This window comes from Mycetomoellerius zeteki, unplaced genomic scaffold, assembly GCF_001594055.1.
Source record: "Mycetomoellerius zeteki isolate Tzet28-1 unplaced genomic scaffold, Tzet1.0 scaffold20, whole genome shotgun sequence".
In the NCBI taxonomy this organism is placed as follows: domain Eukaryota; kingdom Metazoa; phylum Arthropoda; class Insecta; order Hymenoptera; family Formicidae; genus Mycetomoellerius; species Mycetomoellerius zeteki.
The window spans coordinates 2159536-2174021 of NW_017256957.1; the positions used below are offsets into that span (position 1 = coordinate 2159536).

Here is a 14486-nt window from a genome sequence, read left to right on the forward strand (position 1 = left end):
GTTAATTTAACATAATGTGATTATGTTATTTAAAGATTTTTTGTGGAATTGATATTCAATGTTTCTTAGTGTCAAAATGACACAATTTATGAGTAAGTGAACAAGTAACATAAAAATAATGTGTTTTAAAACATAAATTCTAAGACAAATGAATGAAATATGTGTTAATTTAACATATCATAAATGTTAATTTTCTGGAAAAAAAAAAACGTTCCCACGATTTATTTACAATCTGTGTCGATGTTATCTTTCTTTGTATTTATTCTCTTACATAAGATTTGTGTTATCTTCTAACATATTCATCTTGTGTAAAATTAATTAAAAAATTCGAGTGAACCGTTTGGGACATGCGATTTATGTTAAATTCAACACATTTTTTCCAACTGTGTCTACATTGGTAGAAATGGACATACGAGAAACAGAATTTTTTGACAAATTCGCTAATCTATTGTAATAGATTGAAGCATGAATGTCTCATTATCAGAGGTGCAGATCGCAGAAAGCAGGGTTCCGATCGAGGTACGTCCCTGATGATCGTGTGCAGGCGTATTACATGTAATACAAAACCGCAGGCACTCCGCAGACGTGACGTAGCCGGGGCACCATAGAGGCCGCGTTACATGCCGCGGTGTCATAAGCGCGCGTCCTTTGGAGCGGCTTCTCGCGCGCGGCTTCTTGCGCAATCGCATTTAATAACGTCAGCCCCGGCGCGATTGCCGTGCTCGCTGCAGCTCGCGCGGACACTTATGACAGTTTAACGGATTTTCACAGCAGAATGCGTCGAATAAATTTCAGCTGGTGAATTTACACAAAAAATTTACACGACAACGTTGCAACATTTCTCGAATTAAGCCATGTCGGCGCTCGATCGGGCCAACGACCAAGATTTTCTCTTTATGTCTTTTTTTTCACCTTTCTCGTGTGCCTTCGTAATTATTTTAATATATATATAATATAATAGCGTAGAAATAGTCGCGCGACCGAAGTGGCTGGTTCACAACCGGCGCCACTCTTGCCACCTCGAGAAGCGCCTAATATCGTTGTGTAATTCTCGTCGAGCACGGTGTAATATAATCCTTGCAATTACCACTCACATCAATTTCGATCGCTGAAAACTTTTTACGGCGCAAAAGCCACTTCTCATCCGACGCGTAAAAGTGGAAGTCTGCGCTAGTAATTTTATCTGTTGGCCAACTCGTTAATTTTACTGCTTAGACAGGCACACATCTCAACCATATGTGTGAATCCTCCCACAGTTATTTATGCACCAATTCGTATGATAATTTATAGTTAGCTGGATGTTGTTTAAAATTTTCTGAAGAACGTTGAAAAGCGTATGTCATATTCTGCGACAAAACATCGGTTATTACATAGAATGAATTTTAAACCGGTCGATTGAAATTAAAACAGTATTAATCAACATACAGCCTTGACTATAAGTATAAAGCACCCTCGATTTATTGTATTTTCTTGGAAAAAACGATAATAAAAGCTAAAGAAATTGACGTAAATGTTCTATTCTAAAGAAAAAAAAATTAAAAAGTGGTTTTATTGAAAAATTGTTAGTTCTCTTAGAGAAGCTAATAAAAATATTAAAATTATTATAAAAATAAATATTATTTTTTAATAAAACTATTTTTAATTTTATTTTTCGTTGAAACAGTAGTACGTTTACATTAATTTGTGGGGTTGCTTTGTACTTATGGCCAAGGCTGTATTTCTTCAAACATCTGATATATGAAGTTAATTAAAGATGTTGATTCACGCTTCATGTTGCCTTGCATTTTAAATTATTAGGATAAAAATTTCTCATAAAATAGATCGATTATACGATAAGTCGAGAGAGAAATTTGCGTTTAAGAAACTGGTACGTGTTTTGCCGAGTTCTCATAAACTGCTTCGTCCCAGATTATGCGATTTATTTGACCGCTCTTGGACATTCGTTAAACGTCCTTCGTGTGAGTTACCCCAATGACGTAACCTCGGTGATATTCGGTGTACATCGCGTACACCTGCCACGCGAGGGTTGAACCGGATCGGATATTTCACGAATGTCGGCCGAGATACATATGTATAAATAAACATGCCAGCCACCGCTTTATCCGCGCCGAGGCGACTTGATCGAAAAGCGAGAAGAGGTATGACCGCGTAAGGTGCTTTTAATAACTGGTTTGCGATATCCTGCTCACGGCTTATAGCTTCGGCATAAATATCTGATGCACTTTGCACGCAAGTGAATTATGTATTTTGTGTTTCTCCTTTCTAACACCTGCGATTTGATTCGCTGCCCCTCTCGCTTGTTATATTCCCCATCGACCGAATTTTTATTCGAAACTTTAATTAATTAAGCGTTTAGTGTCCGGGGACAAAGATTTACATGGAAAAATTGATTGCTTAGCGAACAACCATCATTAACTAAGCACTACTTTACAAATGCATAGATAAACGTGCTGAGAATGTAATAATTTTATAATTTTATTTTTGTTGGTTTATGTTTCCATTAACAGCGCATAAAAGATATACGTTATTTATCGCATCACGAAGTAATAATCCTAATGCGTATTCCTTTCTAATCCTTCGAGACAAGAATGTAAAGAAATGGAATCTAACATAGTTTTGCAAAAAACTATGTTATTAGCATTTTCATAAGAATTATTCAATATCTACAGAAGAAGATCGTAAACATCACGTGATTTCGTTTACATTGTTTCTCCCATCCTTCAAGCCCCTGGCCATTATAATTTTAAAACATTTTTATTCTTTTATCTGCTAATCATAAGTACACTTCATTTGCATATGACAATACGCCGCGCCAGCTTAAAAAAATTAATAATTACACTGAGCTACAAATAATCGCACCTACAATACAAATAATCACGCGATAATCATCATCATGCGTCGATTATCATTTTCGAGATTTTAGATATGCCGGTTACATAAACGCGATTGTCAATTATTGCAGATCAAGCTGAAGTCTCGTCGATCGAAGGGATAACGAAGTGATATTTCATCCTCGCTCAGCTCTAAGCAGCAATTATCTCATAAATAACATCGACAGGCCGCTCACCACGTGCACTCATTAGTAAACTTGACCCTGCCATTATTACTTGCTTGTATTCGCATTATATTAAATTAAAACGAGTACTTGTTTACAAGAATTGTTTACCGCAGATGGACGTGTAGGTTTGTTAATTTTCAACTGAACGAATAATTGCGAATACATAATCGTTGGATATTTATTCTAGCAGAACGGTGTGTAAACCGAATTTCGGAAAACAAATGTAATTAAACAAATCTGTCGATACTCGATGCAATGCTATTTCAGCAAAATTATAACAAAATTCTCTCTCTCCCTTCCTCCCCCCCCCCTCTCTCTCTCCTCTGTTTTTTTTATTATTTTTATAATTCTTTATTTTTTTTACTTTATTGTTTTTATTTTGTATTTTTGTTTTATATTGTCTTATTTTGTATTTTTTGTTATCGACTTTTTACTTTCTTTTTTATTTGTCATTTTTTATGTTTTTAGAAAGCTTGACCTAGAATATTAATAAATACCTCCATCCATCTATAATATCTATCTATATTTATCTACATATTTATCTCTCAACAAGAGAATAAGTGATTGTTAAAGAACTCCGTATCATATTTCACAAACGTTATCGTAAATTAATCTGCTAAAAATTAAAATGTCACATATAGCTGTTCATTTATTCTTCTCGAAAGATTATATATCCACTGAAATAAAGTTGCGGTATCTCTTGCAACGTATTCTTTTCATACTTACGAGCAATTAGATCACCAACTAATCGATTAAAGGTAGAACACGACCGCGAGTGACATGCGAAAAAAAGAATGCCGCTAAATCTTTGTTCAACTGGAAGGCTGCGCGGCGCAAAGATGGGTCAACCTTTCGCCTTGCGATTATGTAAGGCCTCGGACTGACTGACCTTTAGGTTCGTTCATGGCATGCGGCATTTACGTAATTTACCGATTACGATGTATTAGAGTCTGGCTTGAGTTGCGCCTGGAGAAGAGTTCTCCTTCTAACGCCGATATATTTTCGAACGTGCACCAGATTACAGCACGCGTTTATCTTTCGAATTAAGTATAAGTTAAATATACATATATTATATACTATATATATGTACTATACATCTGTGTGTAATCTATACATATATATATGTGTATATATACATATATATATATATAATTTAGATATGCGATGTGCGTGTATACATATATACGTATACGTATCTATACGATCTGCGAACAATCGACGTAACAATCTTTCATGCGAATTTTCAGGTACTAATCGAGCGAAGTAATGATCTTATCTTGAAGAAAGAAATAAAGAAAGGAAGATGGACGTTAATAATAACGATGAAGTAAATAATAGCAGCGAATTAGCATTACATTGCTCTATTTATGGGCACTTATAGATATTTATAAATGTTTATATTTGATGCCACTTCCTTTCTTTTCCTACTTAGGATTATTAACCTTCCGTCTGCAATCTAAGTCTTTTATAGCATAAGCAAAATTTATTCACAAATTTCATCCGTATTTTTGTTCAAATTTTAATTTTTATTAAATAACATTAAACATAAAACGTTTCAAAAACGTCTAAAAAAAGTTTTAAAGACATTTTTTTTGTAAAAGACGTAATAAAGATGTTTTTAAGATGTCTTATATCCCGATTGACTTTGTGCTGTGTGAGTTTGGCTGAACAAAAAAGATTACAGGAGTGTTAAAAAATTAATATCAAAATTTTAATTTATTGAAGCGCTGAGAAATAATTCTGTCAATCTAAAACATATTTTATTTATTATTTTAATTTATTTTGTTTATAATTAATATGGTTTGAAAATGTAATTAAAATTTCGATATTGTATAATATAAAATTAATATTAATTTTAAATAACATTAATTGATGCAAAATTAATTCCGATTATATAATTCCATTAGTTTTGAAACGATGGCATTGAATGTTTAAAAAGATACTGCGCATACTTTTAATAACAAATTCAACTTTCAATATTTAAGTACATCATAATTACTTAAATATTCCAGGAATTTATTACACTCGAATATATATTATGTTATTTATACGTACCTCAACTTTGAACTGACAAACTTAGGTGTATTAAAATCAATATTGAGATTCCGACCGCTAAAATACTTTATGCAGATATGTATAGGACTTTCCGAAATTCCCAAATAAAAATACCACAATAAAGAAATTTAAAAAAAAACGAGTAAAAAAATTATTTATAAATTTTTATTTTAAGTAATAGTTTGTAAAACAATAAGAGTACAAATATAACGAATTATGAACTATGTTTAGATAGATTACGTCTAAACGCTGAAATGGATGTTCGCTATAATATTGTATTGAGAAAAAAATGTTGAAGTATTGCGAAGCAAATGTTACTTATAATATTTTTTTTCGATATTTATTAGTTATGAAAAAAATTTGATTGTGATGAAATATATATTTCTGTAAAATATAATATATCTCATTAATTGTAAAAAATAAAAATTGCTAGGAATAAATTATTTCGCCGTATTTAAATATTTAAATAAACTTTTATTTCAGTGAAATAAATATATTTCTCACAAATATAAATTTTTAAGTACCTTTCTCTCAGTGTACCGTACGTGCGATTTATGGACAGGTGGCTGTCTAAATGTAAAATTGTAATTGGCTATATAAACCTTTACATCTCAAAAATTACTAAAATAAAAATATACATATAACACTTTTTCCTAATTTTTCAAAAATTTTGTTGCCATGATATTTTAATACGCGAAAATTTCGGGACATTCTATATAGTAAAGTAAAAAAAGAAACCACTATTGAAGAGCAAGTGCGCTTTTCCCTTTGACTGCAGCGTCCTCTGCGGCATCATCGAGATGTGAAGCAGCTCGCAACGGTTCGTGTTTACCGACAGGCGCCGGCCATTCCGTTAATGTGTTTACGTTCGCGCGTTCTGCTCCCCACGTGTGTTACGATCAGACGGTGTTTCGCGAGGTTTTTTGCGTTGTTTGTAGCAGGTGTCATTAACAATAATCACTGAGAACTTTTGTGTTTCACGTCGCGCAGGATGTTGGAATCGACTATCCAAGCCTTGGCAAGCGGTAGGACGATCTTGGCCAGTAGTTCCCCGAGGCGGCAAGACATAATGAGACACTTGGTAAACACACACAATCGTGCAGAGAATCTTTCTTTTAAGCGCTCTGTAGATGTATAAACGTGGTGGACCTAGATAATTGCGCGATAATCGTTCGGGTAGGCTGTTAATCGTATTAACGTGAATAATATTCATCAGCGCATAAACGCAGAAGTGATGCCGTCCCTCTACGATGAGAAGCTCGACAGGTCCACGTATGAGGGACATGGGGAATACGTTCAGGACATAGCCAAGTACAAGGTACTTGAAGTATATGAGCGTTTAAAAAGGGATCCGGTGCCACCGTCTTTGATAATAGGAGCAGATACCATGGTGACAATGGACGACGTTATTTATGGAAAGCCTAGGAACGAAGTGGAAGCTTTTCAGATGTTGTCCAGGTAATAACTCCTACCCTGGATTACTCATCTGAATGTAATACGTAGTATGCAACGCATCTTTCTTAGCTTAGCGAATAAGCAACACGTTGTCTACACTGGCGTGTGTCTGAAAACACCAAAGTCCGAATTCCAGTTTTATGAGTCTGCCAAAGTAAAGTTCGGAGATATATCGGAGAAACAAATTAGAGAGTACATTAAAACTGGTGATCCTATGTGAGTGTAGCTTATGCACTGCCATATTGCTTTGCAATATTGCATTGCAATATTCAGAGTGTTTACTATAAAAATCTGGAAAACTTTTTAAGGGATTTCTCTTTTACCTTTAAAAGTCAGGAATTGTCATGGAATTTTATTAGCATTTAAGGAAATTTTTGGAATTTTATCTTTAAATTTAAATTTCGTATCTTTATTAAAACATTGTTTCGTTATTTTTTCAATTTGCTTGATAAAACAATTTGCTGAACAAATATAAGAAATAATCAGCATTAAGTAAGCATACACATGCACGTACATTTACGTACATTTCCATGTGCCTTGTGAATTTTTATAAAAAAGAGGATGACAGTAGAAGACAATACACAGTAGAAGAAAGTAGCTTACTTACTCATAAGCCAATATTTATAATTTATTCATAATTGTCTTAAATAATGTCTTAAGATATAAATATAGCTCTCTGGCCAACATTCATTATAGTCGATTCTTATATTTAAGGTTGTCTTAAGATGTCATAAACCAATGAGAGGTTTATGACATCTTCAGACTAAACATATTAACATCTTAAGACATTACTATACACGTAAATAATAATTACTTATTTCAAAAGTTCACATATCTGCAAATCTGTTACAAGTTCATCACAAGTATTAAGTTTATATTCAAAATATATTCTCTCTCTGAATTCTAGTAAGTGTAATACTTCAATCAAGATTATTAAATTAAAACAAATTCAATTTGCCTATTATATAAAGTCCGCGTTTCTTTAATAAATTTTATAGTCTTAAAAAAATAAATCCTTGTTTTGAATACATATTAATGAGTTTTTCTAATATTTCTCATAAATATTTCTTACGATTATTATCAAAGAAATATTCTTGACTTATTATCAAGAAAATATTTGTTAAAGATAACCATTACTTAAAAGAAAAAAGTAAATTGATTTTTTTAAATGTATTCTTATCTTATAGATTTCGTAACTTCAATTGTAGAAAAGGTAAATATAGTCTTGTGGAATTCCTGTCTTCTACTAAATTACAATATAAAATTTATTTGCATTACATGCTTTTCAATTTATTTCAAAGTTGCAAACAATTAATTAAAAATTCTTTAATCTTACCTGAGATTTTAAGGAGATACTGTCGTCATCTGTTTTATCAATCGAATGCAATAATTTTTATACCAATTTTTCTGTGTATTATTTTTACAGATTGGAAATCCTTCTCGAGAATTAGATTAAACATTAATTAAAGTAGCATTAAATTAAAATAGACATTAAGCACAGTCCGGATTTCCACATGAAAAACGAAAAAGAACTGAAAATTTACAATTTTATTATCAACTTCTGGCATTGACTTGTGATAGCACATGCTTTATATATCTAAAAGTTTTATACTTTGTGCATTTAAAATTTATATGTATATAAAGCATATGCTGTCACAAGTCAACGCCAGAAGTCGATAACAAAATTACAATTTTTCAATTCTTTTTCAATTAATTCATATAGAATCCAGACTATGATATTTATTTTAATTTAACATGTTTAATTAATATCTAATTAATATTTAATTCTGAAGAAAGATCTTCAAAAATGTCTAAAAATAAATACATACAAAAATTGATATAAAAATTATTGCATTCGATTGACAACAAACTTCATCTGGACTAGGGATTACATGAAAGATAACAATACTGTATTTCTAGAAAAGAACCTAGAAGTTTTGGTCTAAAAGAAAAATTGCGTAAAAATTTGTGCGTATATGCGATTTGATGTAGTAGTATGTAGTAATGTATTGATGTTTCGTAAATCGTACGTATGTTTTGTAAATCGCATGATCGTAGAGTTCGGCCGTTACGTTAACATTCCCTAAATATCTTGAAAATCCGAGTGAAAATCCAAGCATTCTCAAGAAATTCTTTTACAAGATAATTAAATGTTAATATGGCTCAATTAGAATAAATAAAAAAATAAAACAAGGGCAACGAGCCAATTATAATATAAGATCTTTAATAAACGTATATATACAATATTCAAACGTTTCGACACCGATCGGGTCATTTTCAATGTAAAATAACAAAACATCTTACATACATTATCAGAAATTCAGTTAAAATATATTGTCCAATGAGAATTTGGTTATATTCATAAAATGCGGTCCATATGTAAAACTATCGAAGAGATCAAATCTCACTTTTCGCAATTCTACCATCTCATATTATCTCAATGATGTAATATAGACAACGGTAGGAGCACACAATTACAAAAGTTATATTTAATAAAAGTTATATTTAATAAAAATTAATAAGCCATGATACGCATGTATGTAATATTTTGACTAAACGATGTCAAGCGACGTTATAAAAGATTTCAGTAAACACTCTAAATATTACAATATTGCATTGCAATTGTTACAATTAGTCTTTATATTCAAGTGAGATGTTATTTCAGGGATAAAGCAGGAAGCTACGGTCTTCAGGGTATAGGGGGTTGCCTGATCGAAAGAATAGATGGTGATTATTATACCATAACGGGTCTGCCGCTATATTCGTTGGCCAAGCAACTGAACCAAATGTTCTCCAACGTATAGTTAGTAGAATATCGCGTTATACCCGTCAGTACCTGAACTATTGTATCGTCATTTCTACGTAAATAAATTTTATTACGTTAAAAGCCTCATAAATTTATGAATTTCCCTATTTATGTATTTAATAGTCCGAACGTTGCGGCTTAATGGGCATACATTTAAACCCGCGTTAATATTGATATCGCGCTCATTAACATTCATGATCGTATCGCGCGCTGTCAAAGACACAAAGCGGATCATTCGTTGGCAACGTAATTAAATTAACCATCATACAGGCTATATATCATTCGGCAAAACTTTCTCCATTTCATTCACTTGATTCATACTAATACAAGATTTTTCCATGTAAACTCAAAAAAAGATATTCAAGTTTGCAACAGTCGCATTTTTAAAAGAACTAAATTTTATTTTAATTTATCATTATCTAAAAAAAATATTTTAGTGAAATTATTTGTCCATTCGCTATTTAAGAAAACGACGTATTTAATACTAGCATTCGAGCGACTCCATTTTCTTAAAAGAGTATCCCTATTTTTTTAAAGGAATATTAAAATATAACAAACATTTAATTCCTATATCATATATTGAAGTGAGATAAATATGAGAGGCGTCGATTCGGAATTATCTTTCGAAACATGATTAAATAAATATGATTATCTGTAACAAAAACACATTTTATTTTTTGTAACACTAAAAGAATATGTGGATTTTTGGGATCTATTAAAGTTTTTTGTTATTAGTTTTAGAAGTTTTAAAATTTTTAACTGTGTAAAAAATTTATACTTGAACTTATCATAAACATAATAAAAATAAAATAAAAGATATGGTAAAAATAAAATTGTGAAACATAAAATTATTCCAAATTGTTATACTATTTAAAGATTAGGAAAATCCCAGATTATTAGAAATGTTTCAAAGTCTTATGTTCCAATTACGTGTTAATACGATTAAATAATATGATTAATAATCTTACAAAATAAAAACGAGGTAATAAAGAAAAACGTTAATAATTTTACTTTCTAGTTAAAGCGTTTTTTCGAAATTAGAGGAATTTGCGGAATATATGATTTGCGTGAAACGCTATACACAGAAAAGTATATACGGTAATGCAAATAATAATCACCTGTACCAAGTACAATATTTCAAAAATTAATTTGTCCGCAAATCTATCATACGTTCATCACAAGCACCAAATTTATTCAAAATATATTCTGAGAGTTCTAGTAAGTTTAATACTTCAATCAAGATTATCAAATTAAAACAAATTTGATTTGCTTATATATATAGTATATAAAATCGCTTCGATGAATTTTATAAAATATTCTTCAAAAGAAAATAAATTTTTGTTTTGAGTACATATAAATAAGTAAAATCATAAAACAAGAGCTAATTAAAATACATTGACAAAAACAAAATTCATGTATTTTAACAAATGTTTCGACCTATACATGAGGTTATCATTATCAATGTTACAAACAGTCGGTGATTAAAACTTACACAACAATTTTTTTAAGTCGCATAAAATTGAAAAGTTGAAAAATCATATCAATGAAAACCTATTTCCATTTCAATTTAAGGAGCATTAACCCCGCAAAACTCGTTCCTTTTAATCATTCGCAAAGAACACCTGATAGGTGCGAATTCGCACCAGTCGCTTTTAATGTTTCATATTTTCTGAAAGTTAGAAACGAAATTAAAGTAAAACCTATGTTTTAAAATGTAAAATTTTCTAACCAATCGATTTGTTATATTGAATTTTTAAAAAATGAAATGTTACTTATTCAAAATTGCATGTTATATAAGTAAAACCAATTTTATTAAATACTCACAAGTTGAAAATTTTATTGATGCGAATTCACACTCAGGTGTCATATTTACGAATTAATGATATAATCTTCAAGCACACAGTATTAAAAACCTCTTACAATTTTGACACTCATTTTAATCTTCTCGTAAAATAACATTAACAGTCCTTAATTTAAACGCATTATCGCAATATGACGATGATACCTGAAATCGTGAATAATAATAACAGATCTAGTTACGAGTATAATACATCAATACCCAGTTAGTCACACGATCCTCGCATCGCGAAAAATCAAAACACGCATTATGAAACTTATAATTAAACTGTTTTGCAAAGTAAAATTAAATTGTTGCAAATCGTATGGTCGTTAATATTTAAAAGACCAATAATGTAATGAACTTTTTACTTTGGCGTGATTTTTCAATTTTCTGATTTGTATAAGACTTCAAAATTTTTGTATTATTTTTAATCGTCTGTTATGTAACATTGATAGGTAACGACTTCAAGTACAGGTCGAAGCATTTGTTAAAATACATGCATTTTGTTTTTATGGTTTAGTGGATTAGCCTTAATATATTTTAATTTATTTGTAGCCCTTTGTTTTATTGATTTTTAATCATTTAAACCACTATTTTTTATTTATCTTATTATTTACATTAATGAGTTTTCTAAAATTCGTAATATAAGTTTAGGATTATTATCAAAAAAGTATTTTGTGTTACAGGTAACTGTTATTTAACAGAAAGAAAGTAAATTGAGTAATCATTTTTTTTTGCAATAGAATGATATTTTTCTGTATATCATAGATTTTCGTTCTTTTCAGTAAGATTCTGGATTCATAAATCGCGCCATCTGAGAAGCGGTATCGAGCTAGTAGATCTCGTGTATATTTCACCTCTTGCAATGCGTCGAGTCATCTTGCAGTGTCGCACCTGCAATTGCAATCGCGTTTCAGGAATCGGGAATCGTGGTGAAATTTTACATGCGTAGCGTAGCACACCGTCTCGTTAGGTGTGTGTGTATGTGTGTGTGTGTGTGTGTGTGGCCAGTGTGGCAAAATTGAGCAAAGTGCGCGCCGCTTACGTGCGTCAGTCTGGAAAAGAAATGGAGGACGTTTTGAACGAAGTCGTCTCTTCCGAGGATTTGAAGGTAAATATACCCGAAGGATGATTTTCGCATTGCCGATGTCACTTCTCATTCCGACATCGTTTCTCATGCTTACCTGTCCCGGTCTCGCCTTGAATAGCTACAACAACGACGTACGTTTGAAAAGTTAGGTTAGGTTACGTCGAACCTATTTATATTTATGTATATTAACGCGATAAATTTTGTTCGTGTCATTTTTTTTAAGCATTCAATCGACTCGCTTTGCGTAGAATTTTAATACGTATTTTTGTGGAACTTTAATATTTTTATCAGCGAAGAGAATGACGTGCACTCGGTGATGTGCGTAACGTTGTCTCCAAAAAAACGTAGATACATTGTATTCTTTCATTTCCACGAACGGATCGTAATTAATTTGACATTCACAACTTACGGGTTGAAACGAAGTCGGAATGACTCACCGATCAGGAAATGAACTTAATCCACAGTACACGAATGTTGCATCATTTTGTGACAACTGTCACGATTTCATTTTAGAAATTCGAAACTGTGTACCATGAGCAGTTGCATTCGTCGTATGTTACGCAAAAAGCACAATTCGAATACGCCTGGTGCCTTGTGAGGAGCAAATATTCAGCAGACATTAGGAAAGGAATATTGCTGTTGGAGGACCTTTATAACAATCACGATACGGAGAGACGTGATTGCCTGTACTATTTGGCCATTGGAAATGCTAGAATAAAGGTAAAATATGTAAATCATGAATTAATATATCAAGCACTTTGTTATAAAGCAATCTCTATCTTTAATCGTTAATCGTTGATATCTCCTTCCAGGAATATTCCAAGGCACTCTCATATGTCAGAGCATTCCTTCAGATTGAACCTGGAAATCTACAAGTGCAACATTTGGAATCGTTAATAAGGAAGAAGATGGAAAAAGGTTTTCCTTTTATAATTTTTTATCGACTTAAGAGAATAAAGCTTGTAATTTATCTAGGAGCGATATCGCTGAGAGATTTCTGTGATTTCCTTACACAATCGTACTATTTCTGGTTGCTTCTGCTAATCTTTCTGTTCTCTTGGATTGCTAAATTTTATATAGATTCCACTTAACGATTTCATTATTCATCTAATACTAATCCAAAACTCATTAATTTTGGCAAAAATAACTAATTTTCTGCATGTTTTTGCAGCACATCTTGTAATATATATAACCTCTTCCATAATTTTCTCTAAAGATTTTTGTCTTTTTTTAATTTTATGATAATTAAATTTCCTAATTTCTTCTGATAGTGAATATTTAATTTCATATCTCAATATAGAAATTGAAGGCTTTAGCATAGATTTGGTTATTTTGTTAGTATAATCATTGCTTGTATTTTTTACAATGCATCTATCTCTAGTATTCCACACCTGTATATTCTGTATAATAAGTAATAAAAATTTATACCGACGATATGAAAAACCCATTTAATACCACATGCTATCATATATGTCATATTGTTCTCTTTTTAATGATTCGCTATACTAACCGCATCAACTAACATATTAAACTTGCTTCACCTAAGAAGCTTAATCAATATTTTCGTGACTGGAATTGGCATTGAATCCCGTTTGTTTCTTTTTTTTTGCAGAGGGCCTTATGGGTATGGCTGTCGCGGGAGGTGTTATTATCGGTGTTGCAGGTATTCTAGGCCTGGGCATCGCGATGGCAAAAAAAAATTAGAGAGAATTACCCTTCAAAGAACTATTAGAATCGTGATTATGCAATTACAATTGTGATGTAATGTGCTCGCGCGAAATGGTGTGTAATTTGCGTCATAATTGCTATTTGAGACTGAAGGGTCTCAAATGTACTAGAACGTTGACCAAATCTAATAAATGTAATTTGTAACGTTATTTTTCTATTAATCACAGAAATGGAGAACAAGGAGAAAAACTAGCGTATGAATATTTGTTTAATTTATATTATTTAATATTATTTAACATTTTATTTATATCGTTTTAAATTTAATTATTAATATCGTGCAAAATATTATTTTTTTGTGCTTATCAAAAGAATTTCTTTAACAGTAAAACTAATTTAATTTCCAATATTATCGAAATTATATGCGATTATTTTTTACATTCCAAAGCTACATACGATTTTTTTGTACTGTATATGTTTACGCATAATATCACACATGTGGGTATGTCTATATCGT

General features: G+C 31.3%; 2 protein-coding genes across 3 annotated transcripts; both read left to right on the forward strand.

Annotated features, from left to right (window-relative positions):
* Positions 1-5932: 5932 nt before the first annotated feature.
* LOC108722312 (maf-like protein Cbei_0489) lies at positions 5933-9660 on the forward strand. 2 transcript variants are annotated; one of them, XM_018447335.1, is made up of 4 exons: positions 5933-6194; positions 6330-6571; positions 6617-6784; positions 9234-9660. In XM_018447335.1, exons 1-4 carry the CDS (start codon positions 6105-6107, stop codon positions 9370-9372), a joined length of 639 nt encoding a protein of 212 aa, XP_018302837.1. In that variant the 5' UTR covers positions 5933-6104; the 3' UTR covers positions 9373-9660. The 2 variants fall into 2 exon arrangements, with proteins under 2 accessions (XP_018302837.1, XP_018302838.1); XM_018447336.1 differs by having other exon boundaries at positions 6638-6784.
* A 2411-nt stretch (positions 9661-12071) lies between these two features.
* On the forward strand, positions 12072-14222 carry Fis1 (Mitochondrial fission 1 protein). The gene is made up of 4 exons (XM_018447337.1): positions 12072-12325; positions 12818-13024; positions 13117-13222; positions 13917-14222. The coding sequence occupies exons 1-4, from the start codon at positions 12281-12283 to the stop codon at positions 14006-14008; spliced, it is 450 nt and encodes a 149-aa protein (XP_018302839.1). The 5' UTR covers positions 12072-12280; the 3' UTR covers positions 14009-14222.
* Positions 14223-14486: the final 264 nt, after the last annotated feature.

Coding starts and splice junctions, on each gene's coding strand:
- LOC108722312 (XM_018447335.1), top strand. CDS start 6,105: ATGTTGGAATCGACTATCCAAGCCTTGGCAAGCGGTAGGACGATCTTG. Junction 6,195..6,329: donor AAGACATAATGAGACACTTG/GTAAACACACAC, acceptor AATATTCATCAG/CGCATAAACGCAGAAGTGAT. Junction 6,572..6,616: donor GCTTTTCAGATGTTGTCCAG/GTAATAACTCCT, acceptor TGTAATACGTAG/TATGCAACGCATCTTTCTTA.
- Fis1 (XM_018447337.1), top strand. CDS start 12,281: ATGGAGGACGTTTTGAACGAAGTCGTCTCTTCCGAGGATTTGAAG. Junction 13,025..13,116: donor TTGGAAATGCTAGAATAAAG/GTAAAATATGTA, acceptor ATCTCCTTCCAG/GAATATTCCAAGGCACTCTC. Junction 13,223..13,916: donor AAGGAAGAAGATGGAAAAAG/GTTTTCCTTTTA, acceptor TTTTTTTTGCAG/AGGGCCTTATGGGTATGGCT.